General features: G+C 53.2%; 2 protein-coding genes across 2 annotated transcripts; one reads left to right on the top strand and one right to left on the bottom strand.

Moving 5' to 3' along the window:
• Positions 1 to 1,653: 1,653 nt before the first annotated feature.
• On the bottom strand, positions 1,654 to 7,326 carry Mucl3 (mucin like 3). The gene is made up of 3 exons (XM_041634719.1): positions 7,245 to 7,326; positions 2,213 to 3,576; positions 1,654 to 1,803 (listed from the first exon to the last, which is right to left on the bottom strand). Exons 1-3 carry the CDS (start codon positions 7,324 to 7,326, stop codon positions 1,654 to 1,656), a joined length of 1,596 nt encoding a protein of 531 aa, XP_041490653.1.
• Positions 7,327 to 11,296: 3,970 nt separating this feature from the next.
• On the top strand, positions 11,297 to 11,859 carry Sfta2 (surfactant associated 2). The gene is made up of 3 exons (XM_041635166.1): positions 11,297 to 11,357; positions 11,551 to 11,639; positions 11,773 to 11,859. Exons 1-3 carry the CDS (start codon positions 11,297 to 11,299, stop codon positions 11,857 to 11,859), a joined length of 237 nt encoding a protein of 78 aa, XP_041491100.1.
• Positions 11,860 to 16,684: the final 4,825 nt, after the last annotated feature.

The following is a 16,684-nucleotide window of genomic DNA, read 5'->3' as shown; positions in this document are numbered from 1 at the left end:
AAGTGTTTTCCTTTGTAAGAGTTGCCGTGGTCACGATGTCTCTTCACAGCAACAGGAACCCTGCCTAAGACACTGGTCCTTCTGATCTAAGGATGGAGGTCCATGATGCTGCCACAGCGATGTATGCCCAGGTGAGACACATTGGAGCTGTTGATAGTGTGCATGGGGTCCCTTCCAGGGTCACGGAAACAGAAGCAGAGGTGGGCGTATCAGGTGCTCTGGTTTCTGTGGAAGACACTGCCATTGTCCAGGGTCTCCAGTGGAAGTGGCCTCGGAGCCTGGGCTGGAGAGATGACTCCACAGTGGAGAGCAAGCACCGCTCTCGCAGAGGCCTGAGTTTGGTTCCCGACACCCATTCTGGGTGGTTCACAACCACCTGTAACCAGGAGGATCTGGTGCCCCCTTCTGGCCTCTGTGGGCAACTGCATATGTGTGTGTGTCTAAAAAAAATAATAAAACCTTTCTTATCAATACTAAATTTCCCACCCCCTCATTTGAAAATTGAACTGAGCTTTTGCCTAAACCCAGACATAGCCATTTTAGAACCAACAGAAATCCTATCTCCTCCCTCTGGTTCTTCGAAGAACTCCGGTCCTGCCCTCCAGCCTCCTGTCCAGGGTCACCCATAAGGCCATGGACACCTGAGAGTCGGCAGAGTCTAGAGTCCCTACTGCTTTATTGCAGAAATCCAGCAGAGGGCACCTGTCCTCTGTCTACTAACCCCCCTCCCGCCCCATCAGTACTAGATAGAATGATGGGATAAATTGGAGAGATGAACTGCCTATAAGATGGAAACGTCAGAGCGTGGTGGGAGATTGTGGAGAGGGGACACGCCGGGGAGCTGCTGGTGACGCTGCAAGATGAAGCCAGTACCCACTTTTGGGGAAAGATGCCAGAGGACATGCTGAGTGTTGGGCGTGAGGTGGGTGGGTAAGACCACAGGCAAACATAAGCCCCTCTGTGCATACCCACCCACAAACAGAAAACCCGCCAAAGACACCCAGAACAACCAAGGGACTCACACGGAGGCGGGAAGAGTCACGGAGAGGAGGTGTTTTGGGATCTTCGCAAGATTGGTTGGGGGTCTCTCTCTCCAAGCAATGGAGAGGATAGGAAAGAAAACACTCCAATCTTCCTTTATTCTTAGGTCCTTTTTTAATTAAAAAAAATAAGATCTAGTACTCGAGGAGCTTAGAATTGTGTGCACCTTTAAGTGGGGGTGGACAGAATTGCTATACATCAGTTTTTAAACCTGGGCACTGCCTCCATTCCTCCTGCTTCCCAGGGTCCTACTTCACTCTTGGGTTGTTCTCTTCTGAGGTGCCAAAGCCTCATATAGCCACGCCTCTCTCAGAACTGGTCCTGCCCTGGTCCCGCCCCTGCTGTCCGTGAACCGCCTTATTCCCACATCACCACTTTCAACGGAGAGCGCTTGCGTTATTCATTCATTCTTCTCTTTCCCCCACAGGTACATGTCACCCTTACCACGTGACTCCTCAACTACTCAGTTAAGAATATGGCCGATAGGGGTTACAGCTGTTATCTGTCAGTTTTTGCTGCCCTTTCTACGCCCAGGAAGTTGGCGTCGTGAGTCTAATTCATCTTCCAGAAAAGGGGAGAAGCCTGGAAGAGCTGGGGGTGCAGTTCTCAAGATCATGGAGGGGACGGGATCTGGCTTGGTTTCAAATTCTGATGCTCCATCAGGTAGACGGGGTAGGAATTGCGGCCCCCTCTGTCCTCGGGGTCGAAATCCTCTGAGTTCTGGGTCGTCAGTACACGGCGTGTTCGCGACGCGCAGGCAACCTGAGATGGCAGGAAGGAGTAAGGTCACCGCCAGCTGTTCGACTTTGTCAACCACCCCTGGGCCTTTTCTCTTGGATCCTGCACCTTTTGCTTGTCCAAGATTCTATCCAAGCCCCGGTCCGTATTCCAGACCTAGCTCCAATACAGAGTCCCAGATTCCACACACAACCCCTTCTGCCCTGGTCACCTTATCCTTAAATCCCTACCCTCACACCCAAGACTACAACCAACTCCCAGATTTTATCTCTCACACCCCTTCCATCTCAGCCATGGCCTTCTATTCCAACTCTTCCCATCTTACAGATTTGCTGGGTTTCTCCCCTTTATACCCCAGCTCACTATTCTCTCTAACTCCGAACCCTAATCTCTCCTCAGTCTGTCTCCCCTAGCCCTGCCCCATTGCCCTTACCAAAAAGATCAGGCCAATGAAGATGAGCAGGACAATCACGGCCAGGAGGATTACAACAACTATGGCCCACGCAGGGAACGAATTGTTCTCTCCCTTTGCCCCCTCAGCGTGGAGGCCTCCAGGTGAGCTGTGGCGGCTCTGCTGCTGGTGAGTCCCTGAAGTGCTGGATCCCAGGTCTGTTCTAGTTGTCACAGAGCAGAGGAGTCCCCGTTGTGTGGTCTCAGATTTACGGAGACGAGGAGAGAGAGCTGTAGACTTGTCCTCTGTGACCTTGACTGGAGGCCCCGTGCTCACGAGGACTGCTACTGTTTTCTCTGGGTTTCCTGGAGCTTTTATGGGCTTAGTGGTCAGTGTGGTTTTCCTCCGGAATACCGTGGGACTTTGTGAGACGCGTGTGGCTTCCTGGGTGGTTGACGTGGCTTCTTCTGGGTGTTCTGTAGACTTTGCTGAGACTTGTGCTGTCTTTTGATTGGCCAGTGTGGTATCATGTTCTACAGGCAGCACTTTGGCTCTTGTGGTCCTCTCATTGGCTGAGACAGTCTCACTTTCATACTGAGTGGGTGTTGCTTGGGATCTTGTGGTCCTCTCACTGGCTGATATATCCTCTCCCTCATGCTCTGCCAGAGTCACTTGGGCTCTTGTGGTCTTCTTGCTGGCTGATGTGGTCTCTTTGATGTGTTCTGTAGTCGTTTGCTCAGGCTTGTCTGAGGCAAATGGAGTCCTGTGAGCTTCAGCTCCTGGTGTTGCTGGGGTCCTTGGAGTCCTGTATGAGGTCTTTGGGGCTTCTGAGGATTTTACTGAGGAAGATGTGGTTTTTCTACTGAGCTCTGAGTCATGGGAAGGAGTTGTGGGTTTATGTGAGGTGGTCCTTAGCCCAGTGCTGGTATCCACAGGTCTCGTTGGTGTACCTGCGTTCCGCGTTACTCTGGTTTTGCTTGTTGTAGACTTACAGGTTGTTCTTCTCCTGGGTGCTGAGGTTGGATGACTTCCCTCGGATCCTTTCTCTGTGTTAGTGGGTTTGGGGTCATCAGCTGAGCGTCCATTCTGGATCATTGGGTCTTTTCCTGGGCTGGTGACATTCTTTTCCAAAGCAGGGGTCATTTCATGGCGAACAGTGGTGTTTGGGTTATCTGTGGCTTTGGAGTTGTCTACAGATTTGTGAACTGGTTTGTCAAGGCGTACGGTGGTGCACCGCTTTTTGGGCTTCTGGGTTGCTGTAGACTTAGGGAGGTCTGGAGCTCGTTGGGGGTTCAGATCAGTGTGGACAGAAAGAGCCTTGTGAGTAAGGCCTGGAGTAAGGGTGAGCAGATGATCAGATGTTGAAGGTTCACCGGTCTTCTGAAGTTCCTGAACTGTGTTAGCACCTGTGGAGAGAGAGACAGATGAGGGGCTTCCCTACAGTCTTGCCTGCCTTTGTACTAGGCGTCCTCAGGATGCACAGCTGTCTTCTCTGGAAGGCTCATTAGAATACCACACTGTTTAACCCCATTCTCACCTCTAGCCGCGGAACTTTTGCCCAAACTGCACCTTCAGCAAAAATGTAGTCTCTCTCCTTCCCCACACCCATACCTCAACTTTCTTCTCAGTCTTCTGGCATCTCTCCTGGGTCCTCTTTAGATCTAGTGTCTCTCGTTGGTTAGTATGATCTCTCCCTCATACCCTGTGCGACACGTTTGGACTCTGGTGGTCCTCCCATTGGCTGACACATTCTCTGTCAAAAGCATCATCATTGACTCCTCCAATAACCTTTCGCTTGCTTGTGTGCCTGTCAACATCTACTTCCTACCGCACCTGCCTCGGTCTCCCTTCCCATGGAATCGCTGAGAGGAAAAGGAATTCATGTCAGAATCTCGGTCTTCCATTCCAGAGGTGACAATGTGAGAAACTGAGGCACACTTCAGGCAGAACTTTCCAGGTGAGAGGTTGAGAGAGGAGGATGAGGTAGAAGAGGATGGGAGAGGAAAAGGGAGACTTCCATTCGGGTACTGGAGTTTGGTCTGAGCAAAGGGAGGTAGTTCAGCCCTTGTTTCTACCCACATTGGGTCCCCTCTTTGTACCATGTCTGAGAATAGATGAGGGAGACTCTCGACAGAAAACGGTTTCTCTGGCGGGTCCTGGCAGCACTGAGCAATCAGCTGGATTCTGGGAGGGGCTCTGTTTAGGGACAGGGTGTGCAGGAGAACACCCTTATCAGCAGGCAGATATGGGCCTTAGTGAAAACACAACTGGATAGGGACAGATGTGTCTCTGACGCTGACCAGAAGAACGAGAGCCCGGAGATTACCAGGGAGTAGAGAGACATAGCTGAGATTGTCAGCACTGTTAGCTCAGGGTGGCACCCGGCTCAGGGCTGATTCCCAGTAGTGGGAAACAGATCCACCTGCCTTCCCGCTGGTGAGAATGGGGGCTGGGAACTCAGTCCTAGGAAGTGTGGGAAGAGCAGACCAGGAGGTGAGAATAGAGAAGCCCAAGTCCCATGAGCTGCAAGGAAGAGGCCTCACTGTCCCTCTGATCTCCCTTCCTTTGAAAGCATTCTCCTCTCAGTGATTGGGAGCATCATTTTCCAGATGCCATGGTGTAGATCCAGACTGCCTCTAAAGGAGTTAAATACCTAGTCCCCAGATGGGCACTGCTGGGAGGTGATGGGACCGTTGGGAGGCGGGGTCTATGAAAGGAGGTTGGGTTATAGCACATTCCCTTGGAGAGACTGCTCTTTCCTGTTCCTGACCAATCAGGGAATGGCGTCACTCTGTCGCATGAGAACGGGCTGCAATGGGCTCAGAGCACCAGGGCCAGTTGTTCATGGATGCAATCATCAAAAACTATGGCCCCAAACAAGACTTTTGTCTTCATAAGTCCATAACCTCCGGCATCTTGCTACAACTAGGGAGAGCTAATGCAGCAAGCCAGGCACCTGATACCTTCACAGATATTCACTCACCACGGCTGAGCTTCCAGCCCTCACCAGGCTCTTAGAAGCTGCCAGTCTCCCCATTTTTCCATCTGTGGAACTGGAATCTCATGGAGGAAGTGACCCCCACCCCGCTTAGCAACAACAACTTTTGTTCAGTATTTCCTATAATCCTCATTTATCTGCCCCAAGGACCTCTTGCGGGTGAGAACTATCTTCTGTTCTCCCTGCTGTATACTGAGGGAACAGGGTTCAGAGTGGTTAGGTAATCCCTGGGATACCCAGCCAGTAAGAGGTGGAGTCAGGATTTGAACACACATCTTGGGATGCCAGCCCCAGACTAGGACTGGTTAAGACCTCAGCACCGACCCTGTGAACCCGGTCAGTCTCTCTGGGGAGGGAAGGGCCCCGCTGCAGCTTACATGTTTGTTTATTTAATCTTTTTCACAAACCCACGTTTTTACAGGTGGGGAGGAAGCTGAGATCTAACTACCCAGGTGTCCACTACCCAGGCGTCCACTACCCAGGTGTCCACTACCCTCCATGTTTCAAACACACCAAGGGCCCGATAGAGACCCACAGAGTGAACCAATGAGTCACTCATGGCGGAGAGTGCTGAATCCCACTGGCCTTGCAGAACTGAGGGACAAGCTTGAAGTGCAGGCTTTGTCCCCATCAACTTTGTCCTCACTCAGGTAACCTCAATACTTGGAACTCAGAATAGCAGCTTCCAATAACAGGCAACATTGTAAAAACTTACTGAATTGTCAGAGGAAACTGTTGAAAAGACTTCCACTATGCACATTAAGAAAACACACACACCACAATTTGTGACTTCCGCGGGCTGGAAGACTCAGGAGTGACATCAGCTCTTTTTAATGACTTCCCAAAATGAACAAGCAGGAGGAAGATGGCTAACCATCAAGTCTGGGGTGGGTGTCAGCTTTTTTATTTATTTTGAGGCGAGTTCTCACGTAGCCTAGGCTATGAAGTTTTTTGATCCTCCTGCACCTTTCTCCTCAGTGTTAGGTTTACAGCTGTGCACCACCACAGTGCGGGGAACCTTACTCAGGGCTTCAAGCATGCTTGCCTAGAACTGCACCATTGTAACGCCAGCCCCAGCCCCTCTTCCCACATCCTCTGTCTGAACTTCCCTGGGCAGGTTCTGGAGTTCTGTGCCCTACCTGAGCCTGGGGACCAACAGGTCCTGTGGACAGATGCTGGACCACATCGGAACAGTCCAGGGGAATTTGCCCACCTTCTTTTTCTGCCGTACACAGTCATGTGCCCCAACCCTGGTCCAGACACACACACACACACACACTTGTGTGCACATGCCTGTGTACCTTCCAGTCTCTCCCCGCATCCTGCCCCACCAATATCCAAGGGCACTCCCCGACCTCACCCATCAGCACTGCTGCACCCCACCTCCTGTCCTGATGCAAATCTCCAGGGTTAAATGAATAAATATGGACAAATGCCAGAACCATGCCTGTGCAGAGTAGGCTGTACCCCCGTCACGGGCACAGGCCGTCAGCATCCTTCCTGCTGTATCATTGACAGGTGAGCTCACGGGCACAGGCCGTCAGCATCCTTCCTGCTGTATCATTGAGGTGAGCTAAATGGCTGAGTCAAGTGGGAGAGCTGGGTCTGTCTTGAACCTTCCGGAACCCACCCTGCGCTCTTGCCCCACAAAGACCCCCAGCTGTGTGACTCCTCTGCTAGGTGATGGAGATCATTGACCCTCTGGGGAATTAAGGAGACACCGGCAGAAGCACCATGAGTGTCAGTGGGTTCCTTACCTGTGGTAAGTGCCCAGGATGTGCAAGCTCCCTCCCCTGTCCCCCTAGAACTAAAGTCTACATAGCATCTTTATGTAAGCTTGAAGCTCTAGGCAGGTGTAGCCCCCCCAGACCATCTCAAAAGAAACGGAGCAGAATCGAGATTCCTCTCCTGTGTGTCGTGAACACACTAGGCAAAACCCTTCACAGCCATTCGTGCCGCTTGCCATAGTTCATTGCTGTGGCCGATCATCCAGCCCCATCCACACCAAGAAATAAGACCTTTGTGATTTCTATCCCCTATATAATGGCGACCCCTTTACCTCTCTGAGCATCTTACCTGCCTCCCAAGAAGCTGGAAGGAAGAAGAGGCAGCAGAGGAAGCCAAACGTGGAACAGAGACCGCTGGTCAGTTGAGCCATGTCAGAGCTAGGAGGCCACTGAGGGACCACGGACCAGGGACCCTTCATGTTATAAGGGGTCAGGTTTGACGTCACGGGGGCTGGGGCTACTCTGAGCTAAGCCTTAAGCAAATGGAGCTGCCCCACCCATAGGGGTGCCCTGATAATGGGAGACCGCAGCTGTGTCATGAGCTAGGTACCTGGGTTCCACCAAAGGCGTGGGATCTGGAGACTCAGAAGGGATCTGGGTGGGGTAGCCAGGCTGCCTCCTTATCCAGCCCCTGCAGAAGGAATGGCTTGTATGGGGTGGCCTGCAGGCTCTGAGCCAATTCTTGTCTTCTAGAGGGATTGGACAGGGCACTGGACAGGTCCAGGCTCTGGGAGGAGGCTCATACTCACCCTCCTGTGTCTCTAGCGTCATCCAGCCCCACGCCCCTAACTCACACATAGCCAGCCACACTTTCTGCCCTGGGTGGAGTGTCCCCACGTCTAGGTGAAAGAGCAGGGAAGGGGGCAGCCCTCACGTGGTCCATGACACACAGAAGCTTCCATTGCGTAAGGACAGGCTGTGGGGACAGCTGAGGCAGGGAACCCCAGGGCTGACATTACTTGTCCCCTCTGGGGACATCTGTCCTTCCTGTGCCTCTCCTGCCATCCCAGGCATCAGCTGCCTCGACCTCAAAGCTGCGTCTGCCCCTGCTCAGAAAACTGCACCTCCTATTTCTAGACTTCCTGCCCCCCTTTCTCCTCATTGAAAAGTCTCAGTTGTGGGGCTCAAGGGGGAATCACCTCATATCCCCTTTGAACCCCGTACCTGAGACTTCACTCTTTCCCTACCTAGAGCAAGTGTTAGCTTAGAGACCAGCTCCACCGAGGTTCTAGGAGAGAGGAGCCCCTACCCCTCCCTGCATCTGATCTACTCCGAAGGCCTCCTACACTGTGAGCACCCTGGGGTGCCTTTGTCGTCCCCCCCACATCCACATCCCCAGTCTCTGGGGCAGTGCAGCAGTCAGTCAGCGATCCGTTGCCAGTGTGGGGATGTGGCTCAATGGGGAGTGATTGTGTAACTCCAACACCATAAAAGATGTGAGTCCCCTGGCGGGATGGAAGCAGGACCGTTGCTCCCTAAGGGAAGTGGGCAGCAGAGGGGATGGGGGGGACCTGAGATCCTCAGGGTAGGAGCTGGGGCTGGGGCAGCTGAGGCTCCTGAGGACCAGTGGTCCAGCATGAGTAGTGCCTACGCCCTTAGGGCTGGATCAGGGAAGGAGAGAGGTCAACTGCCATGAACTCAATTAAAGGGAGATTAATGAGCCTCTGCGGTTGTGCCTAAGACTGCCAGCTCAGAGCTGGGCAGCCTGTGAAATCACAGCGAAGCCTGCAGGATGAGGACCCTGAGGCGGAGACAGGCCTCTCCCTGCAGCTCCATCCGGACCCTAGAGCCCCTGACAGCCTCCTTTTCCACTTGTCTTCTACACCACGCTTCCTCTAGAGTCCCTAGCTCCAAGACACTGGCTTCCTGTGGAAAAGGCCAGTTTTGCCTCCCCAGGGGAGACTCGGAAATTCCAGGAGCATCCATGTCACAGAGATGCGTGCTGCGGGTATCTAGTGGGAGGAGGCTAGAGATGCTGCTGGCCACAAGAGTTTCTGTTTGGCAGTAAACTCCAACCGGTGCCTGTGAACAAACACCCTCCTCCCACTGTGGTCACAGCTCACAGAAGACCCAGCTGTCTAGAGAGGAGGAGCCTGGCATGGGTAGAGGCCAACAGACTCGGTTTCTAGAATAACTCACTAACCGCTGTTCTTTTAAGTATGTTTTTTCATGTGCATGCGTGTTTTGCCTGCATGTGTGTCTGCAAAACAGTTGTGCAGCGCCCATGGGGGCCAGAATAGAGAGTTGGAGCTCCTGGGATCGGAGTTAGGAGTTACAGACAGTTGTGAGCCATCATGTGGGTACCGGGAATCAAACCCTGGTTCTTTGGGAGATCAGTCAGTATTCTCCACCTCCCCAGCCCTAGGCACTCAATTTATCTTTTTAATTTTTTTGTTGTTTTACTTGTATTTTTTTTAAAAAGATTTATTTATTATGTACACAGTGTTCAGCCTCCATGTATGCGTGCAGGCCAGGAGAGGGCGCCAGATCTCATTACAGATGGCTGTGAGCCACCATGTGGGTTGCTGGGAATTGAACTCAGGACCTCTGGAAGAACAGCCAGTGCTCTTAACCTCTGAGCCATCTCTCCAGCCCGTTTTACTTGTCTTAATTCCCTTTCTTTCTCTCTCTCTCTCTCTCTCTCTCTCTCTCTCTCTCTCTCTCTCTCTGTGTGTGTGTGTGTGTGTGTGTGTATGTACGTACATCTGTGTGTCTGTTTTGCTTTAAGACAAGGTGTCCTGCACTCCATCTGGTCTTGATTTTGCTATGTAGCTGCGGATAGCCTTGAACTCATGATCTTCCCCTCATGTGCTGGGCTTACAGGCATGTACCACCATACCTGACTACTAAATTGTTTTGTTTTTTGAGACAGGATCTTGGTATCTTACGTTGGTTGTCCTGGAACTCGTTATGAAGACCAGGCTGGCCGCCAATTGGTGACTCTCTTTCTGCCTCTGCCCCTTGAGTGCTGAGATTACAGGAAGACACTACCATGCCTGGCCCGAGATGGCATCTTCCAGTCACAAGAGGTGATTCTGTCTGAGTGGGAGGCAGGGGAGTCAGTCACGGGAGCCTCTTGTGGGAACTGACGAGGTCAGCAAAGCCATCTTGTTTTCAGATGAGGGCAAATGGCTCATAGCCATTTCAGCCCTACCTGTCATGAGCATTGCTGGCAGCCAGATGGTAGCAATGTAAGGGGTCACAGCTGCACCCCTAACTCATCTCCCCCAGAACTGACATGTCTGTGAGATGAAAAATGAATAGGATGTGCTGATCAGGAGGTCCGGGGGCCAACTGCCCAGATCTGGGCTCTTGCGTGGAGTACTGCTTCCTGTGACCACCCAGTCGTTGGGGTTCTTTGCTGAGCAGGAGTGGCGGTGATTAAGAGTCAGCGCGATTAGTGCCTCACACGCACACTCATGTGATGCTCCCAGGATCTCTTTGAGGCAGAGGCTGCTCCACCCACGGCTCAGTTCTCGCTCTGAAGAGTGTGCCCGCAACACACAGCACCAGCCTGCAGCTGTGGTTCACACCTGCCACACGTTGTTACCGTTTAGGAATTATCATTGGTTCGTTGGTAAAGTGTTTGCTGTACAAGCACGAGGGCCTGAGTTCTATCTCCAGCACCCACATAAAAAGCCCGGCATGGGGGCTGGAGAGACGGCTCAGGGGTTAAGAGCTCTTGTTGCTCTTCTTCCAAAGGACCTGGGTTTGATTCCTGTATGGTAGCTCACAACCGTCTGTAACTCTGGTTACAGAGGGATCCGATGCCTTCTTCTGGTCTCTGTGAGCACTGCACACACGTGGTGCTCATACACACATGCAGGCAAAACACTCACTCGCAGAAGACAAAATAGAAATGAGATCTCAAAGATGGAAGCTCTCTGCTGCCCAGGTTTCCCACCTGGCAAGCCGGGGAGACTGGGCTGTCAAGACACCAAGAGGGACCAGGTGAGGCCCCACCCATCCCTCCCTTTGGGGTGCGCATTCCAGAGCCCTTCTCTGGCAGGAATGATGACAGCTAAGGACGGTTAATCATTAATCCCTCAAGAACCTCTGAGGGACCCAGGCTTGGGTGGGGCCTGGCACTTGCAGGAGGGCCCCCACTTGTCCCTACCTCTCTCTCCTCTGAGGTCTGAAGCAAACAATGGGGGGGGTACCCCTCCACATTACCCAGGAGCCAGTGAGTGGCCCTCTCCAGGGTCATGGGAACCACTCTGGGAGAACTGGAAAATCCAGTTGCCGGGTCTCTTAGTGCCCCCCACACCAGTGCTGAGGGCCCAGGGTAAAGAGTGGCTGTTTCCATTTCCCTTCTGCCGTGGGAGAAGTGAGGTAGCCACAATGGGGTCTTCGATGCCCCTCTTCTTCCTCCTGGCTCTCCTCAACACCTCACATGCAACAGGTGAGGGCTGGAGGGTGGACACGGGAGGGGGGGGGGAGAGGATTCCTTGGTACTGAGTTCCTGATCTGATGGGGCAGCACTGGGGGAAAGGGAGTCTGGGGCGGAGGCAGGGGACATGCCCCCCCCCCCACACACACCAGGAGGTATCATGACCCTGACTCCTGGGCCCTGAATCACATTTTTGGTTTCCCAGGACCAAAGGTTATTCTGAAAGTAAAGTTGGCGGAGGTTTTCCAGGCCAAGGCTTCCCAGGACTCCAGTTTCCTGGGCATGCTCCAAAAGGTAGTTCTTAGAAAGGGGATGGGGTGCTGTGTGCTTCTCTGAGCTCCTGCGGGTCTCTGCTCAGGCTGCCTGAGGGGGGAAGAGAGTGGGGTACCATCTGCAGCTCATCCTCTACTCACTTTTATTCCCCCAGATCTGCCTCCTCCTCCACCTCCCATCGGGGACCAACATGACCCTCCATCACAAGGGGCCACTACACCATCTCACCTGCAAAACTTGAGGGCAGCTAAATTCAGCTTTCAGCTCTGGGGAGTGGGTAACAGAAGTGAGCCGGCCTTGACCTAGCAGGCCCTCCCCGTACCACATGCTAATAAACAGGTGGGATCTAATGACTGGCCTGGTGTGTGAAGTGGGTCTGTGAGCACAGGACATGCCAGCGTCTGGGTCTGTGAGCACAGGACATGCCAGCGTCTGGGTCTGTGAGCACAGGACATGCCAGCGTCTGGGTCTGTGAGCACAGGACATGCCAGCGTCTGGGTCTGTGTGCACAGGACATGCCAGCGTCTGGGTCTGTGTGCACAGGACATGCCAGCGTCTGGGTCTGTGAGCACAGGACATGCCAGCGTCTGGGTCTGTGAGCACAGGACATGCCAGCGTCTGGGTCTGTGTGCACAGGACATGCCAGCGTCTGGGTCTGTGTGCACAGGACATGCCAGCGTCTGGGTCTGTGTGCACAGGACATGCCAGCGTCTGGGTCGAGTGATTCTCCTGTTCTCTGAGCAGAGGTGCTAACTCTCTGTATATCATGGAAGCCTAGAATATTAGGAGTGACGTAACTTCAGACAGACGACAGACAGACAGAGGGAACACCTCTCCGGCTGTGGTCCTCCTTGTCCCCGACTTTTCCCGAATGCTCTGAAAGAGTATCTTCTTTTACAAGAGAAAATCCAGACCAGAGAGCATTGTTCTCCTGAGGTCCAACAGCCGCCATGAAACCAGGTGCCGTACAGATGTCTTAGTTTATTTAAGGAAGATTTTAACTGCAGCCTCTTGTCCTAAGCTTCGGGGCTGTAGGTCCAGGAACCCCTTGGAATGCGGACAGAACATCTCAGGACATACACAGCCCACTGGCCCTGGGTCCTACTGGCCTGCATGGCTGATCAGGGTGGAGAGCGGGGTAGAGGGAGCTCAGAGGCAAGGGAGGGGTGAAGCTGAGAAGTAGCCAGCAAGTTCCAGTTCCAGTTCCGGGAGGCTGGAGGGAGGCAGCCCTTAGGGAAGTGTGTGACACCTGACATGTGAACCTGGGATCACAGGTGTCCTCGAAGGGTGGGTCCTCTTCAAGCTTCTACTCACAAGATGGGGGTGGCGGCAAAGCCTGCATGCTAGGACTCCTCTGAGAACAATGTGGGTAGACTCCAGAGGATGGGTCGCAGAGCCTGCCATGCTGTAGGTGGGTACATTTGGGACAGACTGATGTCAGAGTAGGAACCCAGCCTTACAGTTCAAATCCTGCCAGGTACCCAGATGCCTCTTTCTACTTTTACCCGACTGCCTTCCTCAAGATTATCTTGAGCTGGGCCTATAGGTGCACATCTTTGATCCCAGCACACGGGAGGCAGAGGCAGGCAGATCTCTGAGTTTGAGTCCATCCTGGTCTCCAGAGCGAGTTCCAGAACAGGCAGGTGTGGGACCCAAGCAGCAGTGAGACCCCCCAGAAAGTAGGCCCGAGTTTCTGTTTACCCTAAGCAATGCCTGACTCCAGGAAAGACCACAAACTGAGACTACCCAGGTACCACCCAGGAACGGACCAATCAGTATCCAAGGGGACAATACCTGCCTTTCCAGCCACTGTAGATAGGATTGCCAGGTTCCCTAGCCCAGCACACATCCATCCCTTTCACCCAGACACCCCTAGACAAATGTCACCCAATCAGGGGTCCTGAACCTTAGGAATCTCCTCACTCCAACTTCTACTATGATGAAAACCCCACCCCAACTGGTCTCGAAGTGCTCGGCTCTCCTCGCTGCCTCAGACAGACTAAGCTCAAGCTTGAAATAAAGACTCTTTGCCTTTACATATGGGGTTCAGTCTCCCTGGTAGTCTTTTGGGGGTCCCCATGATCCGGGCATAACGCCAAGGCCACATAGTGGAACCCTGTCTCAAAAACTGACTAAATCCTGTAACCTTAGACCTGACTGACCCCTTGGGAGGGTTGGGATGACTGCTACTGTCCTTCCCGGTCTCCACCCATGCCACCGTCACCCCATGTAAGAGCTGACTCATGTGGAAGATACTCCAGGGAGAACATCTCTGAAGCCCAGAGAGAACATCTCTAAGCCCAGAGCAAACATCTCTGAAGCCGAGGACGCACAGACGGGAAGGAAGCAGAAGCAGACATTTTGCTTTGCCTCTCTTCTCCTCTCTGGCTGTCTTGGAACATGCAGCATCAAGGAGAGGTAACCCATAGGTCCCCTGGGGACCCCGGTGTTCTGTGACTTGCGTTTGGACTGCCCCAGGAGGGAAGTGGCCCCCACGGGTCAGGCATGCAGACTCCAGGTGAGCTAGGGGCTTGAGGAGCAGACAGACGTCTGTTCTATCCAGCTCCTAGGGCTCAAGGCTTGGGATCATCAGCGCGTAGCTTTTGGATTCTTTCCCTATAGCAGTGGAGATACCGCCTTGGGGTTCACCGTAGCTGTGAGGGGAACAAGGAAAATGAAAATCTCCCTGAGATGGGGGTTTCTTGTTCCCAGAAGACATTGCAAGAAGAAATGGCAGGATGGCATGGGGGCGGGGTTTCTAAAAAGGGCCAATAGGTGAAAGGGGGCGGACCCAGGGACCTTATATAACACCCAAGCCAGCTCCTGTTAGTAGATGATCAACTTTGGGGCTGTTATTTTTCTGATTCTGCTGCTTCGTGTTTTATCTTTCCCCGGTGTTCAGTTCTCCAGGGGACACACTCAGCAGCTCCTACATGACCAGCTAGAGATTTCTCTCTTGAGAACCACGGTGGCGGGTTAAGTCACCACTCCTAAGCAGTGACAGGACAAACCAGGCCCCAAGGTACTTGGGAGGAAGGGTTTCAGCGGGCAGGTTCCTCACTCAGCACACCTGAGGAAGGACCATGGGGTAGGGCCTTAGCTTCCTCATCTGTCTGGCTCTCGGGCCCTCGACTTAAGTGCGGGCACCTGGAGGTGGGCTGTATTGGGGGTAGGGAAGACTTAGCTTTACCGGCGCGTTAGCGCCTGCGCCCAGCAGAAGCCAGAGGCATCCCCTGGAGTCACAGGCAGTTGTGTGCCCCTGACCTGGGTGCTGGGAATGAAAACCTGGGTTTTCTGAAGAGCTGAGTCGTTTCTCTGCACTGCTTCCTAAGCTGTTGTAACTTTGGAGAATTCAGAGAGGTCTTGACGCAGAGGAAAGAGGTGGCAAACTTGCTTTGAGTTGGAAGTGTCTGAAAGTGGAGGAAGCGACAGGTGAGGTGGTCAGGGGTCTCTTAGGGGCAGGAAGGCTTTGTTGCATGCTGCTACCCCGACAGGTTTTGTTCAGAACCCACATGGCTATTGTTGAAGTAACGGGACAAGCGACCTCTCCACTTTACCCCATCCTCTAAATCAGGATCTCCCCACGCCAGACATTCCCCACCCCCAGCCCTATTGTGTGTGCGGTGCTCCCCACTCCCCTTGCTGAGACCCTGAACTTCGAGTGTCCTGTGGCTGGAAAAACAGGCTGTAGGGCTGTGGGTGTGGCTTACGGGTTGAAGGTTTGCCTAGTCTTGCACAGGGCCTGGGTTCCATCCCCAGCACTGAGGTTTGCAGCAGCCCACGGTCAGATTCTAGCCAAGCTGCTAGCAGTAACTGCTAGGCTCGGTCGACCGGTCGACCGGGGGAGAGGCTCTGTCGGCTGCGGGGAGGCTCGGTCGGCCGGGGGAGAGGCTCTGTCGGCTGGGGGAGGCTCGGTTGGCTTGGGGGAGGCTCGGTCGGCTTGGGGGAGGCTCGGTCGGCTGGGGGAGGCTCAGTCTGCTAGGGGAGGCTTCCGCTGCGGCTTCCGCTGGGTCTTCACACCAGCTCTCCACACCCCACACTCCACACCCCACATCTCCAGGCTTCTATTTTTTTCCTCTTTGCTGCCTGTTTTTGCCCCCTCACACCCTCGGCACCCACACCCACTTTTGTTTTTAATTTCCAGTTGCTATAACATAAACATGCGGGGTGGGGGTGGGGCTTCTGTATTCTCTAGATCACAGGTACATGTGATAAATAATTCACCCCAGGTGCTGGGCTTGCTTACAGATTATAGACTTGAGGAGGAAAGATGGTTCGATGGAATGTTTACCCCGGTTTTGTTTTGAGTGGTGTTTTTTTTTTTTTTTTTTTTTTGGCAAGGGAATTCATTAATCTGAATAAACTCCCCCTTTTCTCTTTGGTCCTACTGAGAAAGGAGAGGGTACAGGTACCCATACCAGGTCAGTAAAATCCCAAGAGGATGCTCTGGCAAGGTCTGGAAGATGTTTCAGTGTCTCTTGCCTACAAATGGCCCTCATCAGCAGAGGTTCCCATGGTCCTTCCTAGGACTCTGATCGAGGGTCTAAGAAGGGAACACCTGGTGTTTTTCTGCACACGGACCTGACCTCAATATAAACTGGAGGACTTTTTTTTTTTCCAAATGGCGTCTAGTAGGAAATATCAGTATGTAAAAACCAAGAGAGGTCTGCACCTGTGAGTGGATGCTGGCGTGGGTGAGAGCTGGCTGGTGGGGGGAGGGGTTCCTTGCTGGTGAAGTTTGATAAACTGTTGCAGAATCATTAAGCCCTTTGTTTTAGCTAGGAGTTGTCAATTGAGGCGCTTTCCTGGCAGCACCAGAAACAAGGGCACAGTTAGGGTAGCAGGGACTGCTGGCTTCTGCAGAGTCGCTAAGACAAGGAGGCTAGCAGGGCCCTTTGAGCACCCACAGTCCATTCTTTCTAGGTTCCAGTTTCCTGGTTAGAGGGGAATGTAGCTTCTGATGGACTACCCCGTTCAGCTGGTCTTTTCCACCTCAGGTGCCATTCCTTAGCCTCTGTCTGTTCACTGACCGGGGCAGCTCCAGCGGATGGAGGGAGGCCGGCCTC

The sequence above is a fragment of the Microtus oregoni genome, unplaced genomic scaffold (genome assembly GCF_018167655.1).
Source record: "Microtus oregoni isolate MIOR12 unplaced genomic scaffold, Mior012 000046F_ref0000063, whole genome shotgun sequence".
NCBI lineage: Eukaryota > Metazoa > Chordata > Mammalia > Rodentia > Cricetidae > Microtus > Microtus oregoni.
Note: the sequence above shows the minus strand (reverse complement) of the source record. Positions and strands in the feature narration are given on the sequence as shown.